At 38.6% G+C, this 21,775-nt stretch overlaps 2 protein-coding genes across 2 annotated transcripts in view; one reads left to right on the forward strand and one right to left on the reverse strand.

Annotated features, from left to right (window-relative positions):
- Positions 1-2,434: 2,434 nt before the first annotated feature.
- ccdc127.L (coiled-coil domain containing 127 L homeolog) lies at positions 2,435-15,603 on the reverse strand. The gene is made up of 3 exons (XM_018267615.2): positions 15,452-15,603; positions 12,057-12,181; positions 2,435-4,707 (listed from the first exon to the last, which is right to left on the reverse strand). The coding sequence occupies exons 2-3, from the start codon at positions 12,169-12,171 to the stop codon at positions 4,022-4,024; spliced, it is 801 nt and encodes a 266-aa protein (XP_018123104.1). The 5' UTR covers positions 12,172-12,181; positions 15,452-15,603; the 3' UTR covers positions 2,435-4,021.
- Positions 15,604-15,681: 78 nt separating this feature from the next.
- sdha.L (succinate dehydrogenase complex subunit A, flavoprotein (Fp) L homeolog) overlaps positions 15,682-21,775 on the forward strand; it is a 39,363-nt gene continuing 33,269 nt past the window's right edge. Inside the window, exons 1-2 of the mRNA NM_001090004.1 lie at positions 15,682-15,800; positions 20,512-20,601. Of these exons, the coding sequence (NP_001083473.1) occupies positions 15,732-15,800; positions 20,512-20,601 (159 nt within the window). The 5' untranslated portion in view covers positions 15,682-15,731. The remainder of the gene's footprint in view (positions 15,801-20,511; positions 20,602-21,775) is intronic.

The raw sequence follows: 21,775 nt of genomic DNA on the forward strand, positions 1-21,775 counted from the left end.
ATTCCTAGGATATCTTTGGGCCAAAATTACACAGGTAATTCCAGAGCCTTGGAGGATCTTCTAAACGTCACTGTTCAAGCAACATACTTCAAAATATTCCATTGGGCAATGGCAGACATTCAGTAATATATACTTATATAATATATGTATACTGTATATTCACTCCACCTTCCTGGTTCATCCTTTTTACTCTTTGCTCCAACCATTTTGTTCCCCCACCTTTTTTTTCCAATTGTCCCATTCTTTTACATATTTGTTTTCTCTTCTCTGTTGCCCCTGCTCTTCTTTTATTCTTTTGTGCTGCTCTCCAGCAAAACACACAAATTGTCTATCTATCTATCTATCTATCTATGAGAATCACTTTCGCCCCATCCTAGTGTTAGGTGTACCATTTTCCTGTACAATTTTAAAACCTTTCTCACTGCTCCAGATTCCTAGAATATATACATACTTGAGCATGGACGGAAAGCTGCAAATTGAACAATCTCAGACAAAAACAGCTGCAGAGAAAAGCTTCCTGATACACTGATTTCATAGCCTTTAGATTGTAAGCATTTGTGAGCAGGGCATTATGGTAGTGGAGACAGAAATGTGTAGTTGCCTGTAGTTGTATGTGACAGCACCAATAGTAAATGTTATTTCCAATGCTAGTTAGTTCATAGCTGGACCTGTACTTAACAGTACCTGATCAAATATGTTCAGTCGATCAAATCATTTTTTGAGGACATTTGAGCCTTTAGATTGTAAGCATTTGTGAGCAGGGCATTATGGTAGTGGAGACAGAAATGTGTAGTTGCCTGTAGTTGTATGTGACAGCACCAATAGTAAATGTTATTTCCAATGCTAGTTAGTTCATAGCTGGACTTGTACTTAACAGTACCTGATCAAATATGTTCAGTCGATCAAATCATTTTTTGAGGACATTTGAGCTGTGTTTCATGTTTATGTAAGTTCAAATTATCAATAAAACATCTGCAGCCTTTCTCTACACAACTCTGTGGTATGGTGTTTGCCATGTACCTTTTCGTTATTAAAAAAGGTGATCTTTAAAAAAATTACCAAAGCAGGTGCAAATTTTAAAAGAAATGCTAGTTTGGGTGATTATATTTGCCTCTTATCCAACTGGTGACCTGCAAGGGGCTAGTCATGATTTATATCCACAGGCTGTTCTAGCATCATTAGCCAATACAGTCACTTCACAACTCCACCACTGCACACTTTTAATATGAAACCTTTTCTAATCTCAATGGATGCCCTCGCATACACTGGAAAGATCTAGATGTTAAAAGGATACTGTCATGGGTAAAAAAAAAATTTCAAAATGAATCAGTTAATAGTGCTGCTCCAACAGAATTCTGCACTGAAATCCATTTCTCAAAAGAGCAAACAGATTTTTTTATATTCAATTTTGAAATCTGACATGGGGCTAGACATTTTGTCAATTTCCCAGCTGCCCCAAGTCATTACTGATTTTTTTTTTTTTTTTTTTGAGAAATGGATTTCAGTGCAGAATTCTGCTGGAGTAGCACTATTAACTGATGCGTTTTGAAAAAAAACATGTTTTCCAATGACAGGATCCCTTTAATAAATATTTAGAGAGTGTATTGTTATTGTAGTCTTATTTATATATGGTTATTATCCCATCTTAATCTCTTCTCTATTGTAAACAATTTGTTTTGAAAGTGTTTCTTCCTTACTGCGACTTTCTATGCTGTGTATCAGATTAGTCACACAAGGATATTTGTCACCAACAGAAAATTACTACCCACAGGTGACAACTCCCCTGAAAACTCCTTTCGCTAAAATTCGGATGACTGCATTTTTAATACACTTTACATGGTCGATCAAGCTTAATTGCTAAAAATGTGGAATAAGGCATTTTCTTGTGATTAAGCTGGATTGCCACATGTAAAGGGTTTTTCATGTAGCAAAAATACATTGCTGGCCCTTCCTTTTGCTGACTGACATTGCATTGAGCAGCTAAGTTGATTATACACACAAATAGATCACAACAACACTAAATGCAGGCTGTTGGAATGAAGACGCAGTCCTCATCCTGACCAATTTTTAAACCTGCCTAATCAATATCTGCCCAATTTTCAGCCAGATATATGTTGTGCAGGCCCATTGAAGGGCTCCCTACATAAGTTAATAAGCTGCCCAGAAGGATCGAATCGTCAGCTTAGCCTGTATATGGCTAAATATACAGCACTCTCCCATTCTTCATGCAATTTCATATTATTATATAGGTATTCAGTTTTATCAGCAGCAATTTCCACTGACTTCAACACAAAAGTATTTGTGAATAGTGCAGATTTTCCACAGGTGACAAATCTCCCCAAGTGCCATCACCCTAAGAAAGGTCTAGAGGAGTAAAAACAATATTCAGACAGGAAAGAAAACACAGTAAAATTAATGACAATGATATTCTAGGTAATTTGCAATAGATGTTTTTTTATTTTTTATAATATTATTTAGCTTTTTTTGTTCAACACCCGTCACCCTAGAATACACTCTATTTGAAAGTAAATGGAAAAATCCCAAAATTGCAGGTGCAACTATACAGATAATGTTACCAAATGTGGACAATAAATAAGATGTACTGAAAGTCTTACACAACTGACAGATAACATATATATTCGCAATCTTTTTTAAAAAGATGACAATTTTATTTATAGTTATTGGAATTGCCCCAAAGTTAAATTAGTTTGGTCCTCCATATACACCTTAGCCAACAAAAAGATCTTAGTCAATCTTAATCCAAACCATGCAAAGCACTGCTATTATGTTCCCTTTTAAGTATCATCTTTATATGTTTTTATGCTTAAATTGCTCATCATAATTGTTTCTTACACTATGCAAAAAAAAAAATAGTTTTTAGTGGAGGACCTCTTTAAGGGGGTTATTAATTAAAGGTCGAGTTGTGTTTTTACCAAAAATTTGGAGTTTTTCGAAGGTAGTTTCAGTAAAAATTAGAATTTTTTCAGGATTAAAAAAACTCTGATTTTCCAAGATTTTTTATGCCCCGAAGCTGCAAATCCGAAAATACTCCAGATAAAACCTGTCAACGTCATGGAGAAGTCAATGGCAGAAGTCCCTTGAACCATGTTTTTATCTTTCATGATTTTCATTTTGGTGGTTTGCACTCAAAAACTTGATCAGTTCAAGGTATTCAAGGTTTTTTTCTCTGATAACTCGATCAATTTGTGTATTCGAGTACCCCCCCTCCACTGACTTCATTCATTCAAGTTTTTTACAAACATTCGAGTTAAATTTATTCGAGGTAAACCTCACAAACTCAATAATTGGTAAATAATCCCCTAAATGAAGAAAATAAATATGTCCTATATATACCATGAAGCAAATGACTTACCATCATGCAGTATGTATTTTGATAAATAATGTATTTTTCCAATGTGTAACACAGCACTGCTACATAGGTATTTTAGATAAAAAGCCTTTATTGCAACATTTGGCTTCCGATCCGGTACATGCAACGTTTCTATCCTAATCTCGTCCCTTTAAAAGCTTCATAAAGGGCCGAGATTCGGCCAGAAACGTTGCATGTACCGGATCGGAAGCCAAATGTTGCAATAAAGGCTTTTTATCTAAAATACCTACGTAGCAGTGCTGTGTTACACATTGGAAGTCTAGAACTGACAATTACTTTAATTGGATGCTGGTGAGTGCTGACTGAACTATTAATTGAAACAATGTATTTTAACATAAAAACAAAAAGTTATTCCATTTCATGGTGTTACTGGCACTTCAAAAAAGTAATTTAAAAATAATTTTAATGGAGTATTTTACCTTCCAAACACATTTTTTTCAGTTTAGTTGGTTTCAAATACAGCAGAAAATATTACAGCTGCCTTAAATAACTCAGGAATTATTTTCATCTGGCAGTGTCCAGAGATTTGAAATACCAGGTCTTGAAGTGGACACATTTTAAATTCATTGACCTATATCACCAAATGTAATATTTTACCATTTCCCAAATTTTTCTATTAAATATCTAAAGCTAGGACGAAAGCTTGGATTCTCCTATAATGGCTTTTTCGACTTTCTTGAACTTATTACGTTCTACTGCAAGCTCCCAATACTTGAGGTAAAGCCACATTAGCCTACCATTTCTACTCTTATTGGTGTTTGCAAAAGATGCACAGTAAGTATCATGTTTAAAGATGTCATCCAATCCAGCTTCCATGTTTAATTCAACTGCAACTGGGTCAGTAACAGCTCTTATTATCAAATTCTTCTCTATTTCTAAACGTTCTTTTCTAGATACTACCATGCTACAATATATATTCTGTCTCTCCTTGAGTGCCTCCTCAAATTCCTTCAGCAGACTGTTGGCCCTTTTTTGCCATTCTCCTTCTTTTAAGATGTAGCTCCTGTATAAAGCTCCTGCTGCACCCGATTCCTGTGCAGCTTGTTTCTCCTGAATAAGCGTCTCTCGCTCTTGCTCAAATAGTTTCCTTTCCTCCACAAGTTTCTGCCCCTGGGAAACAATGGCTCTACGATAACTGAGAGTTCGATTTTTCTCCTTTTCTAGCTCAATTTCCAAATGAGCGATTGTGCGACGGCTTTCTGCGATAGTATCTCGATATTTTTCTTCAAGATCTTTCTGAGCACTTTCCAGTTTCTTAATGCACTCTGATTTTGTTTTTGAAATTTCTGTCTCAGACTCCTTTGACCAGATCCAACCTGATTTAGAATAAAACATATAAAAAGAAGTAAAACATAAATACAACTATAAATCAATATATTGTAATAAAGTAGAGCCTGCTTTTGGAGTGCATATGTGCCTGCAATTTACACAATTGCCTTAGATACTTAAAACCCACATTGTTTAAAAAATTATCACTGTATAAAGCTGGCCATAGATGTTGAGATTTTTAAAAGATCAGATCCTGATCGCGAGACCACGATCTTCTCAGAACGATCGTACGATCGTACGAATCTACCATCAACTAAAAAGACCAATTTACCAGGAAAACAAAGGGGAGCTGCCTGCTTGGCCCTGCAAACATAGAGAGATTGCACTGGGGCCGACAAAGATTTTTTGACCTGGCCGATCAATTTCCCGACAGATGTCGGCCGAAAAATCGTAAGATGTACGATCGTTCGAATACCACTAACCGCACGATAATTTCGAAGGATTGGTCGGGCTTCCCTAAAATCGGTCGTTCGGCAAGAAGAATCGTCGCGTCTATGGGGACCTTTAGTCCTTGATGATCAAATCAACAATATAAAGTATTAGGTTTCATCTGCAGGCCAGACCACACAAAGGATGTATTACATGGGTTCCCTGAAGGTTGCCCAACCAAACTTAATTCTTCCCATAATTAGAAAGATGAGAAGGATAGTTGTGAGAGAAGACAGGTGCTGTTTTGAAATGGATTGTGATGCAGAGACTGTTGAGTTGCTTAGTGATAGCAGGTAATGGCAGTGTGAATGATGAAGCAAACATTGAAGGCTCTTAATCTGCCAATTACTTATCTTAAAGGGTTGTTCACCTTTGAGTTAACTTTTAGTATGATGTAGAGCAGGGGTTCCCAGGACGACGATCACGGTCTACCAGTAGATCACAGTAATGTTCCGTGACCGACCAGAGAGGAGGGGACATGGAACACAGCACTGATCGCAGAAGCTCTTTTAATCTATCTGGCGGGCTCTACGACCGCTCCTCCATCCTATCTGCTACCGTGGCTCCACTCCTCTCCTTCGCACCAGTGACAGTTGTGTGAGGGGAAGATCGGGGCGCATAAGAAATCTCTCTTCCCCCGCTGCTAACAAGTGAATGCCGAGCGCTGGTGAGTTTCTGGCAGTGGGAAAGTAAGAGCGGACTGGGAAGCCGTACTGTCTCCCTGCGTATACAAGTGTAGCCTGCAGCAGCCTCAAGCAGCGGGCCAGGAGTGTAAGGAAACTTTTGACTGATCCGGGGGCAGAGGCCTTTTCTCAAAATCCCAGTTTAAGTGGCACATCTATTCTGGGTTTGAGAAGTGGTACCTTGGTCTGAATGGAGGGGGGGGGGGCAGGTGGCAGGCAGTATTCTCTGTTTTAAAGGCTGCAGAATAATTTTTATTAGGGAATTGAGGGAGCTTTTGCCCCATATTCTCTTTTCTAAAGGGGCAACAAATTTTACATATAGATAAAAATCACAAGATTAATCCTCATAGGTCCCTGTGTCAATGACCGTATTACTGCTGTTCTAGGATCCCAGGGACAAGTTAATTTCACTCCTGTAATTTCTCTCATGACACGAGCCCTTCTCTGTTCTAAACATTCTGCTCATCCTCCCTAACTAAAGAAGCTGCCAGTAGCGTAACTACCAAGGGTGTGGGGAGGTGCAATCTCACCTGGGCCCACAATAATGGTTATTGTGAGCGGCTGGGCATGGGGAGATTTTAGAGCGCGCGGGCAGCACTCCGGTGCGCAATTCATGGGGGAGGGCCCGGGTTCCGATCCTGTACCAGGGCCCACTGACGAGTAGTTATACCACTGCTTCTCTTACTTGCCTGGCATTGCATGGTAAGCAAGGGAAATCTGTTCCAAAGTTAGCTGCTCGGAGGGGGCAAAGCTGACATGTCTCAATGGGCACTGTGGGATATCCTTTGTGGTGTTAAAGGACAAGTAACATCAAAATTTTTTTTTAAAATATTCGTTAGTACACAACGAAAAAAAACACCTACACAAATTATACTTTAAAAAAGCAAAGTCTTTATTAGGAAATAACTTACAGAAACTCTGCTTCCTGTCTTCTACAGAAAAGTCGAAAGGGCGACCATCCATTGAGCGGTGCTTGATTTCTCCTCCCTGGCTCTCTGCTGCTGGATCCTTTAGCTGCCACATTCTGTGCTTTCTGTAGTGCAGCGGCGCTTCCAGCATGAACTTGAGGCGTATCTGTGGTGCCAGTGTTCCTATGGGCCATGATCTCTCTCCTACTGCTGTAAAGGCTCAGGCCCTACAAGATCCCCCTCCGCCCGGGGAGGTGAGTCCAGGTCAGGGGGCACCGATGTATTTAGGGGAGATCGGGGGTATTTGGGGGTTCTCTTACACAGTTTGCTGGGACAACCGGTAGCGCGTCCTAGAGCCCTCGCAGCTGCGCGCACCCGCTGCAATTCTATTTCTCTCAGGGGCTAGGCAGCTACCGACAAAACTACAAGTCCCACCATGCATCCGTCCCTTCTGCTGAGCAGCTTCTCCCAAAGCGCTACCGGCAGTGGGACGCAGGGACTTGTAGTCTTGTAACAGCTGGATGCCGAGTCCTGCAGCTCAGCAGTGCCTGAGCGGTTACAGCAGTGAGAGAGAGAACATGGCCCCATAGGAACACTGGCACCACAGATCCGCCTCAAGTTAATGCTGGAAGCACCGCTGCACTACAGAAAGCCCAGCTAAAGGATCCAGCAGCAGAGAGCCAGGGAGGAGAAATCAAGCACCGCTCAATGGATGGTCGCCCTTTCGCCTTTTTTTGTAGAAGACAGGAAGCAGAGTTTCTGTAAGTTATTTCTTAATAAAGACTTTGCTTTTTTAAAGTATAATTTGTGTAGGTGTTTTTTTGATGTTACTGGTCCTTTAACTCCTGGACAATTTTGCTGGAGAGAAACAGCCAGAAAAATTTAAGTTACCGCTTTGGATTGCTGTACAGAACAGGCAGGAAGAAATGGCAATAAAACACTATGTGATTACATAGATACGAGTATTTTCTTTTTTTTACTAATACTAATTATAACCATTTTATGGGCTTTGGACACTTGTTATCAAGGCACACTTTTTATCAAGGTAGATCTTCTGATGGGGGCCAGGTGTCGAGAGTAGATCCCAGGATAATAAACTCTGGGCACCCTGATGTAGAGAATGATATTAAGAGACAATTTGCAATTGGTTTTAATTTTTTATTCGTTGTGATTTTTTTAATTATTTAGGTTTTCATTTAACAGCTCTCCGGTTTGCCATTTCAGCAGTCTGGTTGCTAGGGTCTAAATTACCCTAGCAACTATGCACTGATTTGAATAAGAGACTGGAATATGAATAGGAGAGGACCTGAATAGAAAGATGTGTAATAAAAAGTAGCAATAAAAATACATTTGTAGCCTTATAGAGCGTTGGTTTTTAGATGGGGTCAGTGACGAAGGCAAATAATTAAAAAATGATAAAAAAAATATAAAATAACGAAGACCAACTGATAAGTTGCTTATAATACATACTAATAGTTACCTTAAAGGTGAACCACCCCTTTAAGGTGAGGGTGATACAAAACTCTAGTACTTGCCAAGTGTTTCCTTGTTCAAAAGCAGTAAGATTATTCCTTTGATGCTGTTATTTTTTTATGTGCATGTGTGTACATGGGGTGTGCTAGTCACTGACTGTGTACATTTTGGAAGTTGGTCTTTCAGGTCCAGCTTTGAACACTGGGAGGCCTATTTATTAAAGGGGTGGTTCACCTTTCAGTTAACTTTTAGCATGTTATAGGATGGCCAATTCTAGGCAACTTTTCAATTGACCTTCATTTTGTCTTTTTTATAGTTTTTAATTATTTGCCTTCTTCCTCTGATTCTTTACTGCTTTCAAATGGGAGTCACTGACCCCATCTAAAAACAAATACAAAAACTATGGCTCCTGGTATTTTTGCCTTAGCATTATAATATTTACCATAGACATACCTTTACAAATGTAAAACTGATTTTAAAATATTACTGAAATAATTAGGGATCGACCAAATTCAGTATTCAGCTTGGGATTCAGGCAAGATTCTGCAGGATTTGGATTCAGGCGAATCCAAGTGCCTGGCTGAACGAAATCAGAATCCAAAAAAAATCATGTGACTTTTCATCACACAAACACGAAAGTAATTTTTGACCATGTGCTGCGGTTTGCTTTTTTATCTAATTTCCCTAATTTACATATGCAAATAAGGTTTTGGATTCAGTTCGGCAAAATTTTTCGCAAAGCATTTGGGGTTTGGTCAAATCCTAAAATAGTGGATTCAGTGCATCCCTAAAAATAATATTAATATACTGGGATCCATTATTCGGAAACCCATTATCCAGAAAGTTCCGAATTATGGAATGGCTTTCTCCCATGGACTTCATTTTATCCAATTTTAAAAATTGATTTCCGTTTTATATAGTCTATCTATAATAATTAAACAGTATATTGTACTTGATCAAAACTAAGATATAATAAATCCTTATTGGAGGTAAAACCATTTTATTGGGTTTATTTAATGTTTACATGAGTCTCTAGTAGATTTAAAATATGAAGATCCAAATTACGGAAAGATCCATTATCTGGAAAACCCCAGGTCCCGAGCATTCTGAATAATAGGTCCCATACCTTTACTTCACAAAGCAACACTTCTTCTGAGAATATGGCCACTCTCTTTCCGTTTTGGTCATTTAAACTAGATTTTGAATGTTCTTTTGTTTCTTCTCCTGTTTCAGACACAATTATAGATGAAAAGGCTCAGGGCTCTGTATTGGGTCCACTTTTATTTAACTTGTTCATTAATAATTTAGGGGTAGGTATTGTAAGTATTGTATCAGTGTTTGTAGATGACACAAAACTATGCATCCCAAATAATTCCATCAAGGATGGGACATCCTTGCAACAGGATCTTGACAAAATGGCAATCTGGGCTGCTAAGTGGCAGATGAGATTCAATGTTGATAAACGGTAAAGTTGCTGTAACCGTGTTAGCCAGTAAAAATTTTACAGGGCAACCCTTTTGAAATAAAAAATAACAAAAGTATAATGGTGATACCTTCATTGGCTAACTAATATAATCATAGCAAGCTTTCAGAACATTTTATGGCTTTAGCACACGGGCAGATTTGTGGAGATTTAGTCGCCTGGCGACTAATTGCCTCTTCTTCGTAGCGACAATCTCCCCGAACTGCCTTCCGCCTGCTAAAAGGAAAAAACACCAGTGGCAATGCACTCGCGGAGCTTAGATTTCCAAAGTTGCCGAAATTTCCTTCTTCAAGCTGATTACAATGAAGCTGTGGTGTTCTCTTCTTCATTGTCAAATGACGAACAAAAAGGAATATCAATCTATGTGTAAGGTGTCAAAGTCATTTACGTTGGGATCTGTAAGAGACAAGCAGATAAGGTTTATACATTATCTGCTTGTCTCTTACAGATCCCCTCGTAAATGATAATGTGGGTCAAAGAGGCTGAGTATCACCTTTATACCACTTTTGTTATTTTTTATTTCAAAAGGGTTGCCCTGTAACAATGTTGATGAATGTAAAGTCATGCAACTGGGATGTAAAAATATGCAATTTTTTCCCTCTTTGAGACATATTGAAAATGCATCATATTTTCTGGATGAGCTAGCATTTAGGCAGGTTTCATGTACACCAAACAATTGAACCCGATGGATGAGTGTCTTTAAACCGGAAATTCTGCGCTTCTAGTGCAAAAGAGCACAATTGCGGCATCACAAGGGGCGGCATCACAGGAGCCAGAATTGAGATATGCACTTACATTTTTAATAGCCTGCACATCCCATACTCGCAGGTCCCAATAGTCACATAAAAGCAAATGTGCGGTGGGAAAAAGCAAAGGAAAGCAAAGAGTAGAGTCCTGCTTTTTTGGGACCCGTACCCGCAACACAGACCCACAACCTGCATTCTTACCCGCTTGGAACAGCTACCCGACCCTACCCGCAAGAACCTTATCCACAACCCGGACCCGCAACCCGCTGACCATCAAGAATCAGGAATTGCTGTCATTGTAAACCAAAGTAACGTCATTGGAAGTAGCCGTGACCAGAAAAAAGGAGTAAATATTGCTATTGAGAAGACCCGTGGCCTGACCCGCAGAACCGCCGACCTGCGTCTTTACCCGCACCCAAAACTTCTCCCCTCATCCCGCAAGATACCGCAGGTTTTTGCTGGTAACCCACGGGTACCCGACCCGCTGCAGGACTCTAGCACAGAGTTAAGGATACTGGAAAGGGGGAGGGTTGAAGAAGGAGAGAGTTGAGGTTTTGTGTGTAACAGTTTTTTCCCTAAAATCTTGATGGGGATGATAAGACAGGGTCGAACTAGGCCAGCGGGACACGAGGAAAAAACCCGGTGGGCCCTGGCTCATTGACAAAAAAAAAACCCACAGGGCATGGGTCTGGAGGGGGCCCTGGGACAGCAGCAGCGGTGGGCCTCGGGCCCCCCAGTCTGACCCTGATGATAGAAAGCAGAAGATATTGTTGTTTAGGGTAAAAGGCAAGTAGGGTTATGCTGGTCGAAGCTTGACACAGGTATAGCCTTGGCCTAATTTGTCAAGGGGTGCCACTACCCCATATCATTGCCCTTGCCCCCAAAAGAAAAACATCTTCATCAACATTTATTTCTGTAACACCAGCAAGTTACACAGTGCTTCACATTACAAACAGGGGTAATTACAATAATGTATAGGGTTTATGGAATTTTTCAGTAGGAAATAAAACATTTCAGTATGTACCAGGTTCCCTTTTTGGAAAATGCACAGACCTGACTACTTATCAACAGGTTAGCACTTACATGGAGAACAGCCTAAATGTTTCCACTCCCATTCAACAATCACTTGAAATGGCTCCCAGAGAGATGATCTTAACAGTCTGTAATATTGGATCTTTTATTTAAAAAGCAATTTTGCTAAAAAAATACATTTGATATTATTATTATTTTCATCATGTCTCTCTACAGAAACTTGGGAGCCATGGGAGGTGTAAAGACCCTTTAAAACGTTCAGCTCTGTATCTTAATGCATGCAATCTGTGACACAACGGCTTGTGATAACCTAGGTATTATTTTGACAAAAATAGTAATACTGTACTGAACCCCAAGTTTTGTTGAATACTAATTTACTTAGCTGTAATTTGTTTCATCTGCACAGATTGTACCATATGAGCATTTGTCACTTGATTTTTCTTGTTATCACAATTTGTAAATGTGAGGGTAAAGTAAAATAAAGAGATGTTAAAAAAAATAATAATAAAATTCCAACTAAAATACAACCATTCATCCGTGCCTGCTTAACATTTTGACGGTGTAAGTTTAAATAAGACTCACGAAAAGCAGCCAGTCCAAGCATAGGAACCAACAGAGCATAATTCCATTTACTTCCTTCCCTTCCATCTTCATCTGGATGAATATTCCACTGCTGAGGATCATTTAAGTTATTCATTGCTCTAGTTCTAAATACAAAAAGATAAAAATGAAATGAGTACAGATTATGTTACAAAATTATAAGAAACATTACAGAACAGTTATTGCAGGATGTATTGAAAAACATATAAAGGGGACCAGTTACCCAAAAAAATTATTCAAAATCCTATTTTATCACATTAGTCAAGCAAAATGAACTTTAATTACACTATATAAATTATTTGAATCTTGCTTCCTTCAATCTGGGATTTCAAAATTATAGCAAGCAGGCAGCAGCCATTTTGTGGACACTGTTATTAAGACAAGAATCTTGTTTGTGCACCAGAATGGAGGACCTGATGTCCATCCCCATTCCCTGGCTACACAATTAAATGGTAAAGAGAACGGGGGAATGTGTGGAGAGCAGTGACATCTAGGAAGTGCTGAATGGAAAGTGAAAGAAATTGTCTGCTCTATGCCACTGGCAAAGAGGAGTGGCAGACAATATTTGATTGACAGCTGAGATTTTTAAATGAGCTTACAACAGCTATGAATGCTTTAATAAAAAATAGAAATTGGATTTCATGTTTAATTTGAAAAGGACTTTTATTATACAGATTTTTGTGTCTGGGTGACAGGTCCACTTTAATTGTAAATAATTACAGCATGTGGCAGATTACACAATCAGGCATAGTTTCTTTATTAAATCGGATTCAGTTTGTTAATTACAAAATTATCCCGTTTGTTTACTGCATTTAGAAACAGGTAGAAAATTACAACACAAAAGGCACATTTTGCTGGGGTAGCGGGGAACATTGGGATTTTGGGTTCATAGCAACAGTAAGGTTGCTTACTGGCGCAAATAAGCAGATGCATGCTCTGTGCACTAGTCTCTCTTTTTTATTTATGCTATCAACAAAAAAAATTTAAATGAAGGGAAGGAGAGTTAAAACAGCTAAGAAACTGAATTCTCCTGAAATTAGCACATGGAGCCAAATTAAAGGTGCAGAATACCTCATAACAAAACTATGGTTTTTGTTATTTCTTTAATTAAACAGGACAAACAGAAATTTAAGTTACTCCATGTTGGTCCTTGTGAGGTAGATAATTAGATTACCAGTATAAAACCCCATCCCTTTATTGTGATTGTATTGTTAGCAGGAGTCTGTTAGGCAGTAGGATTATCTGGGGACTGGTAACAAATTATCTACCTTGCTTCAATTTCCCTATCTGTCCTGTTTTAGCATGAAATCAAAGGGAGAAATGGTACTGCAATTCCTTAGTGGCCTAAGGAAGCCAACGCTACTACAGTGTACCTTGAAAAATGAACTTTCATTAAACCAGCATTAAGTTGCTGTAGTTCATCAACTTATATATAGATAATCATTTGCTGCTTTCAGTATCACAATTAAAAGACAAGGAGAGTGTACACATAAGATACAGCTAATAAAATGTTCTAACGCAAATCACTACCTTTAGTAGATAAAAACATACAATAAATGGCAGTGCATTGGGATATCTTTAACTAAGAAGGATATGGGGATTTTTGTGGATAATAAGCTGCATAATTCTAAGTAGTGTCATTCAGCGGCTAAATTTGCAAATAACTCAAGCAATGAAAACCATAATTTTGCCTCTTTATCGGTCCATGGTAAGGCCTCACCTTCAGTATGCAGTTTAGTTTTGGACTCCAGTCTTTAAAAATTATATTAAGGAGCTGCAGAGGCGTGCAACCTATCTGGTAAAAGGGATGGCGGATTTAAAAAAGGGTAGACTGTCATGGTTTAGCTTGTTTTCTCTGGTGAAAAGGAGAGGGGACATGATTACTCTTTAATAGACAGACAGTGGGGGATCTTTCCATAGAAAAGATCAATGCAGAAGAGGCCATCCCTTTAGATTAGAGGAACAGAACTCTATATAATAATAGGTAATGTAAATATAAATATACACAAGTACTATAAATATTCTGTAAATTATATTCTTATAGATGGATAGATATATACCCACTACTGCAAAAATGAGAGTAGGCGGCACATTTACTAAGGGTCGAATATCGAGGGTTACTAAACCCTCGAATTGGACCCTCGAAGTAAAATCCTTCAAATTCGAATATTGAATTCGAAGGATTTACCGCAAATACTACGATCGATTAATCGATTGAAGTACAAATCAAATGATTCGAAGGATTTTAATCGATCGATTGAAGGATTTTTCTTTGATCAAAAAAACCTTAGAAAAGCGATGGGGAAGGTCCCCATAGGCTAACATTGTACTTCGGTAGGTTTAAAGTGGCAAAGTATGTAGTCGAAGTACTTTGACTATCGAATTGTCGAATAGTCGAACGATTTTTAGTTCAAAACGCATACCTCCCAACATTTTGGAAGTAAAAAGAGGGACGAAACACGTAGAACAGCAAAAATGTTTGCCCACGCCCATTTCTGTGGCCACACCCCCTAATTACCATGTTCCTTTTACAAAATTTGGCAGTTAAGGAAAGTTTGAAAATATTTTTCCTGGTCTAAACTGTTTTTTTTGTGTCTCAGAATTGCTATTCAGTATCTTATTTGCACCTGTTAGTTGTTCTGGGCTCTCTGCTAAAAGCCAATTAAGTGAGAAACTTTGTTTCTTTTTCTGGCTGTTCAGTGCGGAGAAAATAGGGACTTTCCAGTACAAATGAGGGACTGCAGGTTGAGCTGTCAAAAGAGGGACTGTCCCTCCGAAAAAGGGACAATTGGGAGGTATGCGAAACGTTCAAATCATAGTCAAAGTCATAGTCGAAGGTCGTAGTAGCCTATTCGATGGTCGAAGTACCCAAAAAAAACTTCGAAATTCAAAGTTTTTTTACTTTGAATCCTTCACTCAAGCTTAGTAAATGTGCCCCTAGGAGTTACTTTGGAATTCCATGATCTGCATAAAAACATTGGTAATGGAATACATGGAATGTTTAATATGCTTGTATTTTACAACAGGAGGTACATTAAACCTAATTTTCACTGATGTGCTTGACTAAGACATTTCCTCTGTTATACAAACGTGCCTCTATAAAAAAACACATGTTGTAAAGAAGCAGTTCTATGTCTATGTCGCTTCCTCTAGCTGTCCACTTGGGCTACACTTCTTTCCATTCCATTTTTATATCTCCCCTTTCCTCCATAAGAAACAGATTTGGACAATGAAGCGCTATAACAACTGGAGTGCAAGTTGCTGAAGGTATGTAAAGAGTCAGACCCTTATTACAGAAAACCTATATTTTGTAAACGAATAGAAAAAAAACCCAACACCCAAGTGGTTCTGCCCGCATTTTCGTGGTATCAACATACCTATGTCGTTTCTACGAAATATTTTCTTCTCTTCCTATAAAATTGTTACTGCTAAGTTTAAATAAAGTTATCCAGGTGCGCAAAGAAAAAACAAATAAATGCACTGAGCATGCGCAAAGCGCCATTTGATGTCGGAAGTAGCGATAGAAATCCCTTCGCGCATGTCCTCATTGTCATCATATCCTTAATAACTACAGAGAAAAGTAGGCGGTCCTGTGACGCTGTCTGTCGTAAAGCGTGGTGGTTGTTCTGTCAAGGAGTTTTGAGCTGTATAGGGAACATGGCGTTGCTAAAAGTGGCACCGTCACGGCTTCTTAGCAGAGCGCTGCAGTTAGCCAGTAGAGTACAGGTAAGCAGCTTTGACAAGTAAATTGCCAAAAGCGTAAGAATTTTGTATTTTTTGCAACTAACTTGTGAAATGACCCCTGTAGGCGGGACTAATTTGACGTTTGGGATGAAGGTCACCTCCTTGTTTTACTGTATGTATCGGTGTGACGTGTTGGTTGGTGTGTGATGTTTCAGGTCAATTTGGGTCCATATGTTGATTAGGTTAGGGATTCACTTTGATGGATTTAATGTTGCATTCTGCAGTGGAGTAAGGTTCACAATTCTAAAGTCTGTCACCGCTGCGTGTACGTCATGGAGTTCTTCATTGTGTAAGAAACATTTAATGTTCGAGGCATCTTGGTTTGTTTTCTGATTTACTGCAGGTTCATTTTCTGACTGATTGGGGGATTGCCAAATGCTGTTATTCTATTAGTTCAGTTTCATAACCCTTTTCTCTAGGGATCCAAAATGAAGGGCACTTTTTATATAAAAATAGTTGTGCCAAAGAAGTTGCAGGCTAACAGACCCTGCAGAACAGATAGGGTGGCTGCTTTAGCTCTGACACCTATAGGGACCCCTGCTGAGTCTCCTTGTCCCTCTTCAACTTCACCACATTACTTTAGCTCTCCTTTATTCCTTTTATTCGGCTCTCTTTGTAGATGCATTAGGGACAAACACTTTGCACAGATTTATTTATTTATAACATTTTCCAGGTGCATCCCAATCTCTCTCTTCCCATTTCTTTAACCAGCCTCTTGCCTGTACAGCACCTTACACAAGTATTCATGGATTTTGTTTGTGGTGTATCCTGGAATTAAATTAAACGTACATTTTTTTTTTTTAAATTTGTTTTGCACAAGGTCTGAAGGCTGAATTGCGACTCAAAAAGCAGACATTTGACAAGAAATCAGTGGGCCCACTCACAGCTGTCTTCAATCTATGTAAATACTTGTCTCCATGGCAAGTTCCTCTTTCTTACAGGTGTCGTACCTGTGATTTGACAATAGTGCTGGGCACAGGGCAAGCAGAATGCATGGGACGTTGTTGCTAGATATAAAGAGATCATCTGTAAAAACAGCAGGCACTTTCCATGCATGCAAGGTATTAAATGGATATAAGCAAGTATGAGTTGGACCCAAAATTGGACAAGCATATGAACAAGTTCAGGTATCCTCTCTCTCTAATGTGGAAAGCTGAACAATGGTCCAGACCACCATGGTCTGAGTCAAAATTCAAAGACATTTGAAAAAAAGTCTGCATGTTTTTATCCATAGCAGATATGTCACAGCTTTGGACTTATTAGTCAAATATATTTGAAATATTTGTTTTTTCTGACATTTCACCTGTTCGTTTTTAGACAATGCATTCTGGAACTGTTAACTTTACTACTTATTAAAAGATTCAGTGATTTAGAATACCTAAACTGGAGCATGGTTTTACTTTCATCGACTCAATTTTAAGAAAAATTTGCAGGTAGAACAATGAAAGCTAACTCTGTATTGGTTGTCATCGGCTACTGACCAGCTATTTTCCCAATACATATAAATGAGGTCCTGTGTATTAAGGCTAGAGGTGGCTGCATTGTACATAGTGGAGGTTTTGAAGCCCAATCTTGGGCTATATATGTATCCCACAAAAATGCCAAATCCATGGATTTCTGGACACTCATTGTTGGGACAATGTTGACTCTGGGAGATTGGTAGATAATGAGTAAGGAGTGTCAGAATTGATAGGTCTGTTAAATAGCCATGTTTCATTGAAAGCACATTTTAAATTTAGCAAACTCATAAATATAAGGTGTAATAAGATTACACAGTGTATAGTTCAAAGTGTTAGTAACAGTGTTGGTATATGTGGGCTGACTAAGATTTTTTTCAAGAGTGTTGCTATACCAAGGGTCATTGGTAGGACATTCAGGGCAATGGCTGCCTTACAAGTAGGGTAATGTCAGCATATTCACTGCATGAACAACCCCCTGCAGAATGGGTTAGATCAGACACAGAGTCCAGAGCAATCATTCCAAAGCCCAGTTCAGGCCGTCCGGCTCCTGGATGTTTTCTGATTCCTGATAAAAAAATATATATATATCTCTAACACTGAGGTTCGTGAGGTGAAGTCTGCAAAACAAGTAAGCGGACTAGAAAAATAATGCAGTGTTTTAGGAGAGTGACTTGAGACCTATTACTAGGATATAAGCTGTAGAAACAACTTTTTTTTTATTCTCCTTCAAAACAGGACCCACATTGAATACTATGGCTGTTATGTAATTCATAAAAATGCATGCTATGTGGCTGCACAACAGCTATTTCAGTCTGCACCATGCATGGCAATTGATTGGTAATTTGTTGTTCAGGGAGTGTACTCCGTATCTGTCATGTTATAAAGGGGTGTACCCATACCATATGTATAGCATATTTTGCCTCATTTACCTTTCCCCTTTGTTTCATGCCTTTTCATTTTTTTCTCCTTTCTTTTACTAGTTTGTTCTCCTAGATTATTTTTTAACCATTGTTTTTAACTCCCCAAAATGTTGTCCTCCTTTGTTTTTTGCCCATTTATAAGTTCCCTCTTTTCCAACCTTTGTCTCTTGAAGGCTCACCTTGGGCATTCAATGTAATTATTTCAGAGATATTACATTTGCCACAGGCAACTTTAAAGGAATGGTTCAGTGTAAAAATAAAAAATGTTTATAATATAGTTAGTTAGCCAACATGTAATGTATAAAGGCTGGAGTGGCTGACATAATGGCCACAACACTACTTACATAGATTTATACAAGTTCCATCACATATTATTTTTAAAAAACAGTTTGAAATCTATTTCTGTAACAAGGTCATTGGGTATGAGAGTTTTAGGTGTGCCCATGAATGTCAGCACACTTGAATCATTATTATACTTCACTTTAAATTGTGCTGATATGCTCTGTAAGGTTAAAGGAAAACTATACCCCCGAACAATGTAGGTTTGTAAAAAGATATTGCATAAAACCGCTTATGTGTAAAACCCTGCTTCATGTAAATAAACCATTTTCATAAAATTATGCTTTTTTAGTAGTATGTGACAGTGGATAATCCTAAATAGAAAATTGCCATTTTAGAAAATAGGGGATTGAAGGATTAAAGTTACCTATATGTCATGTTGATCATTTTTTGGTCTGTTTTTGTAAATAATTTTTAGTTGATATTCCTACCTGGCTATGACTGTTTAGCCAACTTGACTGTCCCATCTCGGCCTGTCAGTTAAAGTTTCTGATGCTAACAGACTCCTGCTGCACAAATATGGCGGCCCCCTTATAGACGAGCCCGGGGAGTCAGATGTATGTCAGAATGTAAAATCTTTGAGCAAATACTTTATGGCAAAACTATAAATAGCAAACAAAGACAATACTTTGATAGTTGTAAATTGTTTTATTTCTGGTGTCAGTATCTCTTTAAGTATTCATTTTGGGGTAAAAGTTTTCCTTTAAGCAGAACTGCTGTCTTGCCAATTGTGATCCAGACCCCCTCTGGCCATGTTTGTTCTTAGGGCGCAATTGTCAAGTGAGAACTGAAGAAACTCTGTGTAAGGAAGAATGTCACCTACTGGCATTTGTAGTACATTACTGGCGAGCGATGCTCGGACCAGCACCAGCGAGATCAACTTCCCCTACGTGTGTGTGTGACACTACATCTGAAGCTTTTTTTTTATTTGAGGCTTGCGGAGTGGCTGAATGCAATATAGCGCATATCCTTTTGGCTTGTGTTTAAATGGTACACCATTTTGCGTGTTTCTGTTCTCATTGAGCTGGGGGGTAAGAAGATACAAAATTAATTAATATTGAACAAGCAGACTATAAAAATGATTTCTGCTCACTGGCTTATATTGTTAGATAGTTTGCTTATATTGCTTTCCATTATATTCAGTGAAAATCTGAAAGTGTACAGCATAAAGGGCACTTTTATTTCCTATGAACAGAGGGAAAATAGAAAGCTACATATAGCAGTATCAGAAAAAAAAAGTTTACACTTAAAACATAGTTGCAAACTGCATCTGCTTACAAGTTGCTTGCATTTTCCTTTTTATGCTGAAAAGAGACCAAAACAAGTCAATTACTTAAAGGAAAACTATACCCCCAAAATGAATACTTAAGCAACAGATAGTTTACATCATATTAAGTGGCATATTAAATAATCATTCCAAACTGGAATATATATTTAAGTAAATATTGCCCTTTTACATCTCTTACCTTGATCCCCCATTTTGTGACGGTCTGTGTGCTGCCTCAGAGTTCACCTGACCAGAAATACTACAACCCTAACTGTAACATGAAGAGGTGTTGAAGCAAAAGACAGAATTCTGTCTGTTAATTGGCTCATGTGACCTAACAAGTATAGTTTGTTTGTGTGCACAGTAAATCGTACGACCCTAGGGGGCGGCGCTTATTTTTTAAAATGGCAATTTTCTATTTATGATTACCCAATGGCACATACTACTAGAAAAGTATATTAGTATGAAAATGGTTTATTTACATGAAGCAGGGTTTTACATATGAGCTGTTTTATGCGATATCTTTCTATAGAGACCTATATTGTTTGGGGGTATAGTTTTTCTTTAAGATTGTACAGAACAGAAAAAGAATAACTGCTGCTTGAGTAACAATGTCTACGTAATCCTAAAGTATCCCTAAAGCTTTTAAATATGTTTTTAATACAACTTTTATTTATGAGCTAAAATGAGCTGTATTTCTTTTTCAGAACTGCACACCAACTGTTACAACAGCAAGGCGTAACTTTCATTTCACAGTATATGGACGGAAGGACACTTCAGCAAAAGTTTCTGATTCGGTATATTCTCCTCTTTTCTTAAGCAATCTTTATGAAAGTTTACTAAACATTTAGACTCCTAAACAACCTAACAAACAATATGATGTCTGATGTTGTTTTTTTTTTTTTTTCTTGATGGTGAAAGCAGTTGAATGTAGTCAACACTCACCAGTCTTTTCAGATTAAAAGAACAAGGCACACGATGCTCTGTGTCCACTCCAACAGACCTATAACAAAACAATGATTAGCATGGCTAAGCTTGAAAAAAGGCTGGCATTTAGGCCTAAAATGTTGCCTGTCGGAGATTTAAAGCCATGAAAAGTAAATAAAGGCTTTTTAAATTAAAAATTAAACATGGATGGTGTCATGCTAATCATTGTCTTGATGGTGAAAGCACCCTGAAGTATAGTCTTTACTTCACTTCTTATGGATTATTTAATACTGTAAGGCAGTGCTGTCCAATTTCTATGGTACAGAGGGCCGAAATTTTTCCAATCTGCATGGTGGAGGGCCGATAACGGAAGCCAGTGTTAGCTCCCTGTTTTTAGACCACACCCACTTTAAACCACACCCATGTTACCGCAAGACCATTTCCACATTAATAGCACACCAAAAAACCAAATGGTTGGTGCTCACTGCAGGGATCAGGGCTGGAACTAGGGGTAGGCAGAGTAGGCAGCTGTCTAGGCGCCATCATTGAGGGTAGCACTTTTTTCAAGCGTTTATTTAATAATTTGTTTCAGTAATCATGGTCACCCAGTTGGGTGGAATCCTTCCCCTTCTCCCTCTTGCCGGCAAGTAATAGCTCCTTCTGTGCGGTGCATCGCGATATACGCGTCAATGACGTTACTGATGTGTTGGATGACCGAGAGAGGCAGAGAGCTGGGGGGCTGCTTGGTGTGTCTCACACTTGCTGCTCTCAGCCTTGCACAGTTGCACTGAACTAAAGACATTCTTTCCATTACTGTAAAGTGTGAAGCTTCCTGCTGGCACAGCCAGGTACAGATTTGGGGGCCATATGTTTGCTGTTGCTGCTTGGCGCTGGCACAGGTACATAAATACTTGGGGGCAATACGATGTGGTCAGATTTATTTTTGGCTGCTGCTGGCACAGGTAAAGATTGGGGGCAATATGATGGCTGCAGGAGGGCTGTATGATGGATGGCTGCTGATCTTGCAGGTACAGGTATGGGGGG

The sequence above is a fragment of the Xenopus laevis genome, chromosome 6L, assembly GCF_017654675.1.
Source record: "Xenopus laevis strain J_2021 chromosome 6L, Xenopus_laevis_v10.1, whole genome shotgun sequence".
NCBI lineage: Eukaryota > Metazoa > Chordata > Amphibia > Anura > Pipidae > Xenopus > Xenopus laevis.